At 38.3% G+C, this 13,137-nt stretch overlaps 4 protein-coding genes and 1 non-coding gene across 5 annotated transcripts; 2 read left to right on the top strand and 3 right to left on the bottom strand.

The window, feature by feature from the left end:
• The first annotated feature begins 37 nt into the window (after positions 1 to 37).
• LOC120016816 ((S)-ureidoglycine aminohydrolase) lies at positions 38 to 4,824 on the top strand. Its single transcript, XM_038869740.1, has 13 exons — positions 38 to 186; positions 332 to 460; positions 877 to 964; positions 1,050 to 1,126; positions 1,322 to 1,361; positions 1,482 to 1,548; positions 1,939 to 2,024; positions 2,279 to 2,360; positions 2,735 to 2,791; positions 3,454 to 3,492; positions 3,765 to 3,835; positions 4,378 to 4,431; positions 4,512 to 4,824. The coding sequence occupies exons 1-13, from the start codon at positions 72 to 74 to the stop codon at positions 4,585 to 4,587; spliced, it is 981 nt and encodes a 326-aa protein (XP_038725668.1). The 5' UTR covers positions 38 to 71; the 3' UTR covers positions 4,588 to 4,824.
• Positions 4,825 to 5,429: 605 nt separating this feature from the next.
• Positions 5,430 to 7,051, bottom strand: LOC120016815 (protein FIP2-like). The gene has a single exon (XM_038869739.1). It carries the CDS (start codon positions 6,811 to 6,813, stop codon positions 5,614 to 5,616), a length of 1,200 nt encoding a protein of 399 aa, XP_038725667.1. The 5' UTR covers positions 6,814 to 7,051; the 3' UTR covers positions 5,430 to 5,613.
• Positions 7,052 to 7,129: 78 nt separating this feature from the next.
• Positions 7,130 to 7,201, bottom strand: TRNAW-CCA. The gene has a single exon. It is a non-coding gene; the product is annotated as a tRNA-Trp (tRNA).
• Positions 7,202 to 8,322: 1,121 nt separating this feature from the next.
• On the bottom strand, positions 8,323 to 8,920 carry LOC120017112. Its single transcript, XM_038870187.1, has 2 exons — positions 8,570 to 8,920; positions 8,323 to 8,457 (listed from the first exon to the last, which is right to left on the bottom strand). Exons 1-2 carry the CDS (start codon positions 8,883 to 8,885, stop codon positions 8,441 to 8,443), a joined length of 333 nt encoding a protein of 110 aa, XP_038726115.1. The 5' UTR covers positions 8,886 to 8,920; the 3' UTR covers positions 8,323 to 8,440.
• A 1,265-nt stretch (positions 8,921 to 10,185) lies between these two features.
• On the top strand, positions 10,186 to 10,959 carry LOC119980048. The gene is made up of 2 exons (XM_038822701.1): positions 10,186 to 10,337; positions 10,526 to 10,959. Exons 1-2 carry the CDS (start codon positions 10,227 to 10,229, stop codon positions 10,739 to 10,741), a joined length of 327 nt encoding a protein of 108 aa, XP_038678629.1. The 5' UTR covers positions 10,186 to 10,226; the 3' UTR covers positions 10,742 to 10,959.
• Positions 10,960 to 13,137: the final 2,178 nt, after the last annotated feature.

Raw genomic sequence — 13,137 nt, 5'->3', positions numbered from 1 at the left:
ACTTAATAGTAAAATCATTACTCGTAAATCCTAATTCCTAATATGGGATTTGTGAAGAAAAAGTATTTAACATGCTTTTGGGAGTAAAGGAGACCAACGAAGATCTACAAACTCACACAAACAAAATGCAAAACCCGTTGTCATTCTCGCGGTATTATTTTCTCTGTCTCTCGTTCACTCTAATAGGTACTGTCGCCTTCCCTTTTTATCTCCTCAACTTGCTTTCTGTTTGGATGCCTAGAAAACTCATCAGATAAAAAAATTTGACATTTTTGTGCAGTTGGGTTTTGGTTATATGGTATTGAATGATTGATTTCTTTGTTTCTACAAGGTTTGATTGGATTTGGGTGGAGTGATGGAGGGTTTTGCGCGGCGCCTTCCATTGTCAATGGCGATAGAAGTGAGAAACCACTGTACTGGAAGGTCACGAATCCCACTCTATCGCCTCAGCATCTTCAAGGTTAGGAAAACAATTAAAAAGAGTAGAGCTTTTACAGCTGGACTAGAATTCCTAGTAACACTAGTGCTCCGTTTGTTTCAAGGAAGATCGAGTTTTTGGAACACTCATAATTCCCATAAAACATATGTTGAAAAACTATATATTTTCCAAAAGCATGATTTTCCTCGAAACAAACAGAGTCGAAGATTGCTTAATACATATACAAAAAGGATACTCCTAAGTCCTAATGGGAGAAGGAAAAATTAAAACTGACTCTCCTAATAACCAGCAATCATACAGAAGGCAATCTTGTATGGTTCATTGGCTATTACATGATGCTTAGGAATTGAGAACTGCGTACTTCAATATTCCAATTGTCTTAGGTCCAGAAAGAATGTATAAATACCTTGAACCGCCCCATGGTTTTCTCTTGGCAGATTTGCCCGGTTTCACACGCAGTGTCTACAAAAGAGACCATGCTTTAATAACACCCGAAAGTCAAGTATTCAGCCCTTTGCCCGACTGGTACCATCAACTTTTCATCTCAATTTTTTTATCTTTCTTAGAGCTGAATTTGTTTGCTGGTATAATCATCTGTCCTTGTTTGCAGGACAAACACATTGGGAGCATATTTAATCACTCCTGCAATGGGTGCACATTTTGTTATGTACCTGGCAAAGATGCAAGGTTCCAGTCATATTTATGCTCTTAAATACTATTTTTGAAGCTAAATCGAGCTTGTTATTTGTTTTACTCTATCAGTGATCTTGTAATTCCTGTGTGACATTGGTGTCTGAGTTCTTGTCAAAACCAAAATGTTAAATTTTTGCATGTTCAATGACACTGTTTACTAGGCAACTAATAGAAGCCTACTATGTGCAGAGAATGCAAGATCAAGGGAGCCCCCTCACGATATAGAGAGGTCCAAATATATTTCCAGATTTTTCATTTTTCAGCGTTATTGGAAGTAATCCAAAGACCGTCATAATCAGGTTTTTCTGTGTCTGTCACCTGTATAATGTTTATTATGTTCATTTATTAGGTTTTTATTCACAATTGAGGGTACTGTAACACTCACTGATGCTTACGGAATTAGCCACAAGTTGACGGTAAGAGCTTATTATTTGCATTCATTGACTGCCCTACGTACTTCTATAGGCTTTTAATCATTTGTGTTCATTCATGTAATACTTCCAAGAATGCCAGAATTTACACCATGTTAACCTCATTAAGGCAAAAATACAACACCATGGTGTGAACGCTGGAATTCTTGGAAAATTATTATGCAAACTTTGTTATTTTGATGACAGCAGTAATTTCAGTTTTTTATCTAGGCATGTCAAGTTCTTATAATCATACGTACATGGACAAATATATGTCATACACTAGCACATTTTATTAATTTTATTATTTAGTAGGTATTTATCCCTCTCAATTTTAGTGGTGAACTATTTGATTTCAGTGAAGGGCTCCAAAAAATTTGATGCTTTTTTTTCTAGGTTGATTCATATGCCTATCTGCCCCCAAATTTTGAACATTCTCTCCAGTGTGATTCATCTGCTACTCTTGTTGTATTTGAACGAAGGTTTGTTCCCCACTTCCTTTCCCTTCTTAGCTCTAACAACTTGGTATACTCATTTTTATGAGTACTTGAGGTAGTAAAATTAACTGAAAAATCTGTTTAGCTGTTAAAGGCATAGCATGAAGATGTCTTTAAGACCCCAAGTGCTGCAGGACTTATGATTATTGGTGTCTTTTTAGTCAAACTATCATTTGCTTATTGTTTAGGTATTGATGTCAAGATACTCTTATGAGTGACAAGAATTTTTTTCCTCTTAGGTATGCCGGTCTGGGAAATCATATTTCTGAGTTTATTGTTGGTTCAACAGACAAGCAGCCACTTCTAGAGACTCCAGGGGAGGTAATTGGTTTATTAATACTCTTTCTTTTATTCTTTTAGATGCTTTTTTTCTAAAGGTGATTTTTCCCCTCTTAGTTTCACTTTCCAAGTTCAAGTCCTGGGATATTGAGAAAGAGATTTGTTTTTGTTTATCTTTGGGTCTTCGTGAATCAGCGTGTGAAAGTCAAGACCTATGGATCATCTTTACATTTTAATATATTTCTTCTGACAATACGTTTGAATTTTTCTATTGAAAGCCTAAAAGTAATGGATATTCCTGGCAGCTCCTTATGATGATTTCTCGGTTTTCGCTACTATATTTAGAGAACGTGTATGAGGTATGTGTCCATACTTCTTTTTGTAACCAAACTATTTCCTTTTGTTGTTGTTAACAGGTATTTCAGCTAAGAAAACTTCTTCCTCAATCAGTGCCGTATGATTTCAACATCCATGTGAGCCACATTTTCTATTTCAAAGTTCAATTTTCTATTTAAGTAACTCATTAACATTGACTGCATGTGCTTAACACTAAATGAAGGTTAATGCTATAACATTTCGACCTTTGAATCTGAATGAGATGCTTTAAACAAAAGTTATAAGTGTTTCTATGATAAGCTGCAAACCGAAATCTCCCATAGGCTATGAACTGTTAGCAATTTTGATATGCTACCAAAGTAAATTAGTTACACACAAATAATTGAACTTGTATCCCCCTTGGTTGATAAACAATCAAGGATTGAATGAAGATTGAAAGGATACCTATATAGCTGCACTCCTAAATCACATTGTATATGGAAATTTGTCCTAACCTATGTTCATTGATGATTTCTTAATTGGTGTCTAAGCCGAATCGCAGCAGGCCCTAGATGGAGGAATCTGAGGAAACTTTCATAAAGTGAATTTGGGGACTATATGCGCTAATCCACATTTTAATGTGATTGCTATAACCTCCTATTTCATGCTAACCTCTATTTTCATGCATTAAACCTTGATATATTTGCCTTCTCGTTGAATTTTTGTTATCATTTGTTAAGTAAGGGATCATATATTCTTTCAACTAAAGAATTGGAGAGGATAACTTGTTTTGAACTAATGGTTCCCCCCATGCTGGCAGATCATGGATTTTCAACCTGGAGAATTCCTAAATGTTAAGGTAAGTTTTCCTATTTTGTGCTAATGTAAATAATATCTCATTCAGAACTTTGACTATGGAAGCATTTGATGTTTAAAGGCAACTAAAGTTGAAATTGTTGGATGTCAAACATTTTATATGAAGTATTTGCTCTCTCTATTATGATTCGTTGTTCTTTCGACAATTTTGGTACTCATGTTAGCTTCTTGAGGATGTTTTCCTTTTGAAGATGTAAGACACAAATCATACAGGTGAAAAAACTATATCACACATTTGGACTTGTGCTTTTGCAGGAGGTTCATTATAATCAGCATGGCTTGTTACTTTTAGATGGGCAGGGGATCTATCGCTTGGGTGACAGCTGGTAAGAGTTTCTTTCTTCTTATTTTTAATGAAAACTTTATTAACAGCACCCAGGGGGTGCAGCCCAAAGAAAGCTGAAACAGCTAGAATTACATGGTTTTTAATACAATCAAACAAATTAGAGCAAGTTTCATTCAACAAAAGCTTAAGAACAGAAAGCCATCTATTCAAAAACACCCCAATTGAGCTCTCCTGGTAAGAGTTTCATTCAGGATTTAGATTTTGCATGGAAGCATTGAGGTGCAGCTACTGTCTAAAGTCATCTGCTCAATTGTTTAATATCTATGTCCATGTTATGGTCTTCTCGTAGGATTAAGCATTCATTGATGGTTATATCCTAGGAAGATCCAATGCAACTGATACTCTTGCTGGAATTTTTGTGGACCTAGGTCCTATGATTGCAATTGGAATTAGCTGTTGCCCAATGCTAAAATATTGTGTATTCAACATGGTAGATTAGCCTTAGATGGTTCTTTCCAGCAGCATCGCTTACAACTTCTCTAATGCCCGTCTTTGTAACATGATTGTACTTGTTTTCATCAGGTATCCAGTCCAAACGGGTGATGCAATTTGGATGGCGCCATTTTTACCACAATGGTGAGACCTTTCTCTAAAGAATCTGATGAAATTTGCATAAATATAGACTCTAATGAGAATGCCAATTCTCTCACTTTTAGGTATGCTGCCCTGGGTAAAACTCGTTCTCGGTATTTGCTATACAAAGATGTAAACAGGAATCCGCTGTATGCATGAAATGTGGCCGTGAAGCTTATTGACATGATGCGACAACACCAGATATACTTGAGAAGGAAAGGTTAAAGATTGTGTCAACGGTGACAAGCCTGCAGATTCAACAAGTCGTCACCGTGTAGCCTATAATTTTGTAATCGGAAAACCAATGATATGGGGACTGACTTACTAGCTGATGGAATTGCCATTGCCAACATTCTATGAATAGATTTGTGCAATCCATTTGTTTGATTCGGCTGCTCTACCCTGCCATTTACTGCTCTATTCTGTCATCTATCTTCTCCTTCCCTTTTCCCGCGTTCCTTTGTTCTGTGTTCCCCTTCTTTTTCTCTCTCTCTGTCCGTCTCTGCTCTCTTTTGCTCTGTTCTCTCATTCTGTCTATTGTCTGCCCTCCTGAAATTCTTGTATCAGTATCTCCCTATCCTCGTCAAACCACTGGAAACATGGGGAGCGCCATATTCCAATTTGTTGGACTATGCAAACTTACCTTGCTAAAAGGTGAAAAGAGAGACGAATCCAAGTTTTTGTATGTCTGAACACTTGGTTGGAACTGGCTTTGAGTGTTGAAGAATCATTACAACATTTCAAAAGCTAACAACCGAGCATCGTTTGAGACAAGTTTGGTTTCAATTATGCTCGGCAGACAAGCCAATGACACTCAAGATTACTAGTCTTTGTCTTCATGGTGGGCACATACAGAATTTAACCTAAATTATCAATATTATCATCATACTTTGTTCAACCTTCCAAAGGCAACACCATTGCAGCCCTACAACATCGTCATTTGGTTTGTTGGGTTGTTAAAATGTTAGTAACATGGAAATCCAGGTCAGTAAGATCAAAGGTAGTTTTAAGCACTTCATTAACTTACATAAAATAACTGGCACAAGCATCAAAATCCACTACTCCATCTGCAATCAAAAAATTGCCACTTCCAAGATGCAGTTATAGACGGACTAAACTATATATGAAACCCTAGAAGGGAAAAAAGAGACTGAACCTGCTACCATGTTGGACATTGCCTCTACTTCAGAGTTCATACCCATCAGAATCCCCATTAGTTGACACCATCTTCACTTTCTTCTTCTCTGTCTTTTCCACAAATGCTTCTGCAAATGCATTGACAACTTGTTGCTGCGACTTGAGTATCATCTGATTATGTTTCATCTCTATCTCCATTCGCATTTGTTCAATCTCCCGCATAGCTTCCATCTTCATCTTCTCCATCTTCACAAACACTTCTCCCAATCGCTTAATTGATGAAACTACCTCACTGACTGCACCCCTTCCTCTCTTGACTCCACCTTCACTCTTCTTTACAATACCTGGTCTTGTAGAATAACTGACGCCATTCAAAACACCATGATCCATATGAGAACCAGTATTCCCATGTTTCGTGTAATGGCTATTTGACCTCAACCCTGAAGGCCCTGATTTCCAATCCCCAGAAATTCTCCTCCCAAACCCACATCCTTCATCAACATCACTCTCACTATCATGGTCACAATGGATGCTAGGTTTACGATTTCTATCACTGCTAATTTTCCCATGATGCACTGATCTAGACGCTAGAGGCATCACGTTCCTATCACCTAAGGATTTTACAGGGAACCCATACATACTGTCATCATCACTATCATCGAAGTCAGGAAAAGCTCTAGAACGATAAGCCAACCCAGGAGGCGGAGGAAGCTCATTATCTCGAGATTTCACACTAAACCCACCTCCATAGTTGCAATCAAAGGTGAGAGTGGGCTTAACCACCCGATTACTCTTCGCCGTGAATCCAGGCAACACAGGTTCAATCCCAATTTCAACATTAGGGTTATGATTCCCACCAATATTTCCAGATTTAACAGCTTTATCAATATGCTTATCCTGAACAGATCCAACGACTCCAATCTCCATAGAATCTAAAACAGGAAACAAATCCCAACTAGAGAAGAACCGACCTGGTTTAGAAAGAGCGCGCTGCTTCTCGGCACGGTACCGTTTCCTTAGCTTCTCGATCTTGTGGCGGCACTGGATGGAAGTCTTAGGGGCACCATCAGTAGCCCCAGCAGAAGCTAGGGCAGCAGCCACGTCCTCCCAATCGGAGGCGCGGAGGTTGCCGCGGCTGACTGAGAACCACCGATCGCGGTATGCCTTGATGAGAGCCAGCGTCTCTTCGTGGGCCCAGCACGGAGAGGGGACCCTCCGTGTCGCGGCGGATGCAGGAGGAGATGACATCCTTCTAGGTTTAGGAGAAGCGGTGGTGGAGAAGTAGACGAGGTAATAAAAGTTGTGAACATTGTCGATGAGCTGGAAGAGGTGATAATAGAGAGATAGAGAGAGACAACCGCCTCGATGGGTTGGGTGGAGGCGCGAGAGATGCTAGAATGCGCCGGATGACGCGCTGTGAGCCCACGCACACGGAAATTCCCAACAACTCCGCCACCAGACACGCCCTAACTACGACAACTACTTTCAACCGGCCTCTCCCTCTTTGACGTGATTGTGTGAAAATACCAAAAAGGCCAAAAGGAAGGAAAAGGACAAAAAACGTTGAACCCGACGTGAATCGAACACGCAACCTTCTGATCTGGAGTCAGACGCGCTACCATTGCGCCACGGATCCGCTAGGAACTCTCGTCTCTCGATTCACTATTAGCCATATGTTTTTGCTAACTCCTGCGCTTTGGTTTTCATTGTTCTCTCTGTTATCTTAAACCCAAACAAACAACACTTCCCTCATCAGGTTCTGGCTTTCAGTCATCAGCATTGACTGAAGTGGGTAGTGGTGGTGATGCCGAGGGAGATTTGGGCAAGGGGTTTGGTTGCATGGTTTGGTTCTGGCTCGGAATTTTTCATAGGCCTAGACAATCATCAGGAATGGAGGAACGCATACATTTTATTTGATTTTGCATGTTCTTCCTTGGGACATAGAAATTACGAAGAAAAATGCTCAATTGCCCGTCAAACCCACGATCATATTGGATTCCATCCTGATAAACTCAATTGCATGTTTTGTCATTTCGAATCCTCGTTCATTTATTTGAAAATCCCTCCAAGCAAAAAACATAGAGTACCTGATAAACTCAATTGCATGTTCTCGCTCTGTTTGGATATTTGCATGGTTCTGGCTTTCAGTCATCAGCAATGACTGAAGTGGGTAGTGGTGGCAAAAAGATGGATCAGATAAGATTGGCATGAACATGCATAGACCAGAATCACAGGATGGAAAGCGAAAACATAAGAATATGGGGTTGTAATTTTCACACATCCAAGTCCTATCGCCTTAGCCACCATATATTTTTGAGCAAATGTGATTTTCTGATGAGTCGAAGGCAATTAGAGTTGGCGTTCCTCGGAAGAGGGTATGGTGGAAAATGATGTGAGGTAATAACTTATAATCTTGATTTATTTTTCTCGATGTATGCCCTCCTCGCCCTTTTACTGCTTCATGGATTTAACATTTGTTTTATACTTTTATTACCATCCCCATTTTAGAGCCGAGAACTACAATACCTCAGCAGTTGAGTTCCTTAGACGACTTCCTGGAGTGACGGATTCTAACTACTGAGCTATAATGGCTGGGTGTAAGAGCGTTGCAGAACATGCTCTCTTCTCCATCGACTTATGGGGTTTCTGTATTATGGTCTCTCTTCCAAGTTTAGTAAGAAAACATCATGCAGAGTGCAACACATGGAAGCAGATTAAAGATAGTACTCTAGACAACATTCAATATGGCAAGGTAAGTAAAACTCATATACCACCACTTCATATATAGCTATTCTTTTATTCATAGTTTGATACAATTTATTTCATTCCCTCTTCTCCATCTACCTAAATGCAGCGATTGAATAGAGACGAACATTCAGGGAGTTGTGATACCTGCAACAAGAAAATTTTGTCAGTAGAAGTTCATCATGCTAAATAGATTAAGTGTCAAGGTTAATCTAATACTGTGAACTAGCTAATCAATTTTAAGTTGCATAGAGCTTACTTCCACACTTGTAATGGCGAGGAACCCTCCTTCCACATCCCTCAACCAGCCGGACAGCGCGATTAAGGTCGATAAGAGCAGCCAACTTAGGAGTGATAACGGGGCACACACATTCAATATGTGTTACCCTTACTCGTTGGCAACATTCCGGGGACGGCAGCTTCCCATACAGAACTGGCTTGCATGCATTAACACCAATCCTTCTCTCTTCTTTGCACTGTGCAGCACTTGGACCTGCACTAGCCATCTTCACCTCCCACACCCCCAGAACCCCAAGTATCAGAACAACAACAACAATCGCCTTCAAAGTCTCCATCTTTTTGATTTGCCACACTCACAGTGCCTTCAATGCTAGTTCCTGTATATATATATATATATATATATATATATATATATATATATGTACATGTGAAGAGGCTTGGAGGGTAAGTTGTGGGTTTCTTTGACTTTCAATATTTTAGGCTTACAGACACGTTGTTGCCTTCCTAAGTGAGGATAGTGACTTGAGGAAGGTCTTGCAGTTTCTTTTCATGATCATAGATGTAGAAAAATGTGGATGAATGATGATGCACACCTTCTCCTCCTCCCCTTACTTGTCGGCGAATCCATGTGGTCGAAGCCAGGAAGATTCCTTCTTAGTTGCTTTGCGGAATTTTTGACTCAGTGAAAGTATTAAAGTCATTGACGAAGACCTCGACTTTGAAAAATTGCACAGTATTCACACAGAGTTTGGTGGGTTTTGTACTTTTGTTGCCCTCTCTCTATGTCGTGGACTCGTATCCCCAAGCAGAACTGACGACCAACGATCCCAAAGGATTAAAGTAGACCCTCAGAAACTCACCTAACCTCGACAACCATGCAGGGGCGGTACCTGGGTGGCTACAGCCTGGGGCGGTACCATGGGACTACACTAGAATGTAGCCCCTAATTTCATATATATTATAGTGATAATATACTATTCTATAAACCCTAGAGGCTTGATCTTCACCACCTTGAAGAATCATTTTAGTCATACGGATCTTAGTTATTTTGGACCTTCATGGTTATGTTGGTTGGGCCTATTTCTTCCTCTTTGCCTCTTTGGTCTTGTACCATTCACAAGTCTTGAGAACCCACAACTTAATAATCACTCAATATTTGTAAATCATTTATTAGTATTATTCACCTTTTGTATACGGTACACATTTATAATTGAAATAGGTTTTTAGCTATTGTATACGTTAAGCAAGTTAAGATTATCATGTTGCTTCTTCTTCCACCTTTTAATATTGTAAATAATCTTAAACAAAATCGGGGGCGCTGTCCCGAACCCCTTCAACAGTTCAACTTGTAACAGTCCCCCAACATGAAATCATGGTTTTTTTTTTTTTAATCGACTCTGGTTTGGCATTGTTTAGGCATGTCCATTATCTAGTTAATTAGTGATGTTTCCCAAAAGGACGTGGGTGTTTAACTTTATGGACCACATCCTGTCATCAGGAAATCAAATCGGCCTTAATGGGCTATGTCCCATGGAAAACTTTAGTCACATCTCGCTCTTTACTAAGGACGCCCCGACCCCCATTCACTTTCCTTTGACTTTGTGTTTCTTTGATAACTGGCTCATAACACCCCACTCCATTGCTTCAAAAAACAGAGTCTCTCTCCTTCCTCTAAAATGATGAAGACGCTGTCATCTGAGAGTAGAAGAAAACGAGATTCCAAAGCACGGAGGAGAGCCAACGAAGCCAACAGAGATCTTTGCTTGGAACAACACTCCATCATAATGGTAAGTTGTTCGGGTTTTTTTGGTGTTCTTTTCAGTAGTATGGGTTTTGTAGATATGTGGGTTAGGGTTTCTCGATTTCGTGTTGCAGGTTGGGGGAACAGTTGGCGGTGAGGTTAACAATGACACTTCCCTTGCTTTCACAACTGATTTAGTGTTTGATAGTAAAAACATTGTGATTGCCCGTTTAGGTTGAAAGCACAGATGGTAAGGATTCAACCATTCCACAGAAGCTTGAACTTAAGAAACAGCTCCAGCTTCTTGCCAAACCAGTGATTGCAGATGCATCAGAGCCAACCAAAAAAATTGATGTCAGGGGCAGGAAGAAGCGTGCTAAGAGGCCACGGGTACTTGTTGTTGATGTTGGAAGGAAGACCAACATGGCTACAATGGAGATAATTGACTGATCTGTTTTGATCTGTTTTAGAAGTGTATTTGATCTGTTTTGGCAGTTATAAAGTGTATTTGATCTGTTTTGGCAAAGAATTGACAAGTTCAGTTATATTGGCTTATAACCCCTGTTTTGCTCTGTTTTTTACTGTTGGGGTGCACTTCTAAAAATTTCAAGTTTTTTGGTACTTCAGATGTATTTATAAAAATGTAATTTTTATGGGTTGTGCTTAACAAGGGGTGTCCTTACTAAAATGTGGGGTGTGATTAAAGTTTTCCATTTCCCATTGCATTGAACGTGGCCCAAGTATTAACCCATTGAGAAATCAAATCGGAGCCTACCCAACAAAAAGGATCTGAATTTTTTGTTTGCATTCTCTGGTAAGGATATCTTTATTAGAATAATATAAATACATCTAATTTTTAAGTCCCTATTTTTAGGATTTAGGATTTAGAATTTAAGTTTTGGTGTTTATGATTTTAGTTTAGTGTACATGAACAACGAGCATTAGGTTTTGGTGTTTAAGCTTTGACTGCAGTAACTTTTTGTGAATGCGGGAGGTCGCAAGTTTAAGTGTTTAACTCTACGCCTAGTAGTTTCGGCATTATTTTCATGAATGGGTCAAAGGCCCAATGGGAGGCTTGTGGAGTTAACTCTCATTTGTGGGCTTCGGCCTCGTTCTCCCCACATGAGTTTCGGTCAAGTCTTATCTGTTGTCAGTGTTAAGCGAGCCAGGTTGACGGTTCGAATTTAGAGATGATCCAGTTGTCCTGTAGGCATATTGGACTAGGGAATTTTGGGTTACGAAATAAAATTTAGAATTGTTTAATGAATTTTAAAAGTATAAATCTCAATAAAAACAATTTATTGGAGATTGACTGAACTATGGTTTGCTTAATTGGGTTGGCCTTGTTTTGGTCCAAAACATGTGTTTTCTAAGGAGACTCGCACATACAAACAGCGTATTCGTGGTGGTTTTTGACACTTCTATTCAACCCGGCCTATTATTGTTCATAAAGACTTGAATATTTAGTTGGGTCATTTACCATAATGAAACAGAAATGTGCATGGAATCTACATATTACAGGCTTTATAATTGCCTGAAAATTTTTGATACCATAATTCAGAAAACCTATTATCATTACGATTTGTCAAATGTAGGTACGTATGTCTTTGGCATGGTGTACATATAATTTTCTGACCAACTCTACTGACCAGCTCGGTCACGGTCGAGACGCCACGCTTTACAGTTTTTACAAATATACCATACATATGCATATGTGTGTGTATATATATATATATATATATATATATATATATATATATATATATATATTCAGCAAAATATATATATAATTTATGGAATATATTACTCAACATTTCTTGTTAAAGTACCACGTCGAAAGATGTGGGCACTAATGCCTTATTTATAAGAGCAAGCCCACCCTTAACCCTTTACAAGGCCTTTTCCTAGGTTTAAATGAGTTGGGTCTAACTCACTTGCTTGGGTCTAAGGAGAAACAAAGTTGTGCGAGCTCGATGTATCCACGGGAATCGGACAACCCAAAGCGGACAATATATATTGTTGGTGTGTATGGGGGTGGATTTACAACATTTCTCGTTGACATATCCAAACCTATAATCTATAATAAATTAATAGTAATACATAAAATAAAATGAGAGCCAACTCAATTAGCATTATAAATTACAGGTTTAAATAACAAAAAATCATTCAAAAATAATAATGACTTATTTTCACTTATGAATAACCTATAGCAATATTTAGTTTTTTTTTTTTTTTTTGTCCAGCTAGCAATATTTAGTTCAGTCTCTTAAATCTGTTATTCTTCTGTATGTTTTCCTCAACATTTATTTTATCTTTTTATTTGTCTATATATCAAATTTATCACTATTATGATTTATTCTCTCTTTTTTTTTTTTTGGTAACATTTATAATTGTGCTCACTCAATAATTTTATGATGTAACAAAGTTTTTTCTTTGTTTTGGTTTAAAATGACATTCCAACAACATATGATTTGGTTTTTGCTATTAGAGTGTGTTTGGATTGAGGGATTTGGAGGGAAGAGAATGGAAGGGAAATAGAGTTTCCTTCCAATTCCCTTGTTTGGATAGTTTATTAAAAATTAAAGGGAGGGATTTGAGGGGATTTGGAAGAAAGATTTCATTAAATTTTTATTAAAATTCTTTCTCTCCAAAATGGAGTCATTTGGAGGGAATGGATTACTAATTAAGTCATTTGTAAGTTAAATATCTATTTTACCCTTGTACATAATATTTTAACATAAAAATAAGGATAAATTAGTAAATTAAACAAATTTTCTTTCCTTCTTTTTTTTATCTATCCAAACATTTGAGAGGGGAAAATAGTCCCCTTTCCCCTCCCTTCCCTT

Source organism: Tripterygium wilfordii, chromosome 15 (genome assembly GCF_013401445.1).
Source record: "Tripterygium wilfordii isolate XIE 37 chromosome 15, ASM1340144v1, whole genome shotgun sequence".
Taxonomy (NCBI): domain Eukaryota; kingdom Viridiplantae; phylum Streptophyta; class Magnoliopsida; order Celastrales; family Celastraceae; genus Tripterygium; species Tripterygium wilfordii.
The sequence above is the reverse complement of the archived record's forward strand: the minus strand, read 5'-3'. Positions and strand labels throughout refer to the sequence as shown.

Excerpts from the sequence above, each read along its gene's own strand:
- LOC120016816 (XM_038869740.1), top strand. The coding sequence starts at position 72 with ATGCTTTTGGGAGTAAAGGAGACCAACGAAGATCTACAAACTCACACA. Across the intron at positions 187-331 it reads TCTCTCGTTCACTCTAATAG|GTTTGATTGGATTTGGGTGG; the intron begins GTACTGTCGCCT and ends TGTTTCTACAAG. Across the intron at positions 2,792-3,453 it reads CGTATGATTTCAACATCCAT|ATCATGGATTTTCAACCTGG; the intron begins GTGAGCCACATT and ends CCATGCTGGCAG.
- LOC120016815 (XM_038869739.1), bottom strand. The coding sequence starts at position 6,813 with ATGTCATCTCCTCCTGCATCCGCCGCGACACGGAGGGTCCCCTCTCCG.
- LOC120017112 (XM_038870187.1), bottom strand. The coding sequence starts at position 8,885 with ATGGAGACTTTGAAGGCGATTGTTGTTGTTGTTCTGATACTTGGGGTT.
- LOC119980048 (XM_038822701.1), top strand. The coding sequence starts at position 10,227 with ATGATGAAGACGCTGTCATCTGAGAGTAGAAGAAAACGAGATTCCAAA. Across the intron at positions 10,338-10,525 it reads AACAACACTCCATCATAATG|GTTGAAAGCACAGATGGTAA; the intron begins GTAAGTTGTTCG and ends TTGCCCGTTTAG.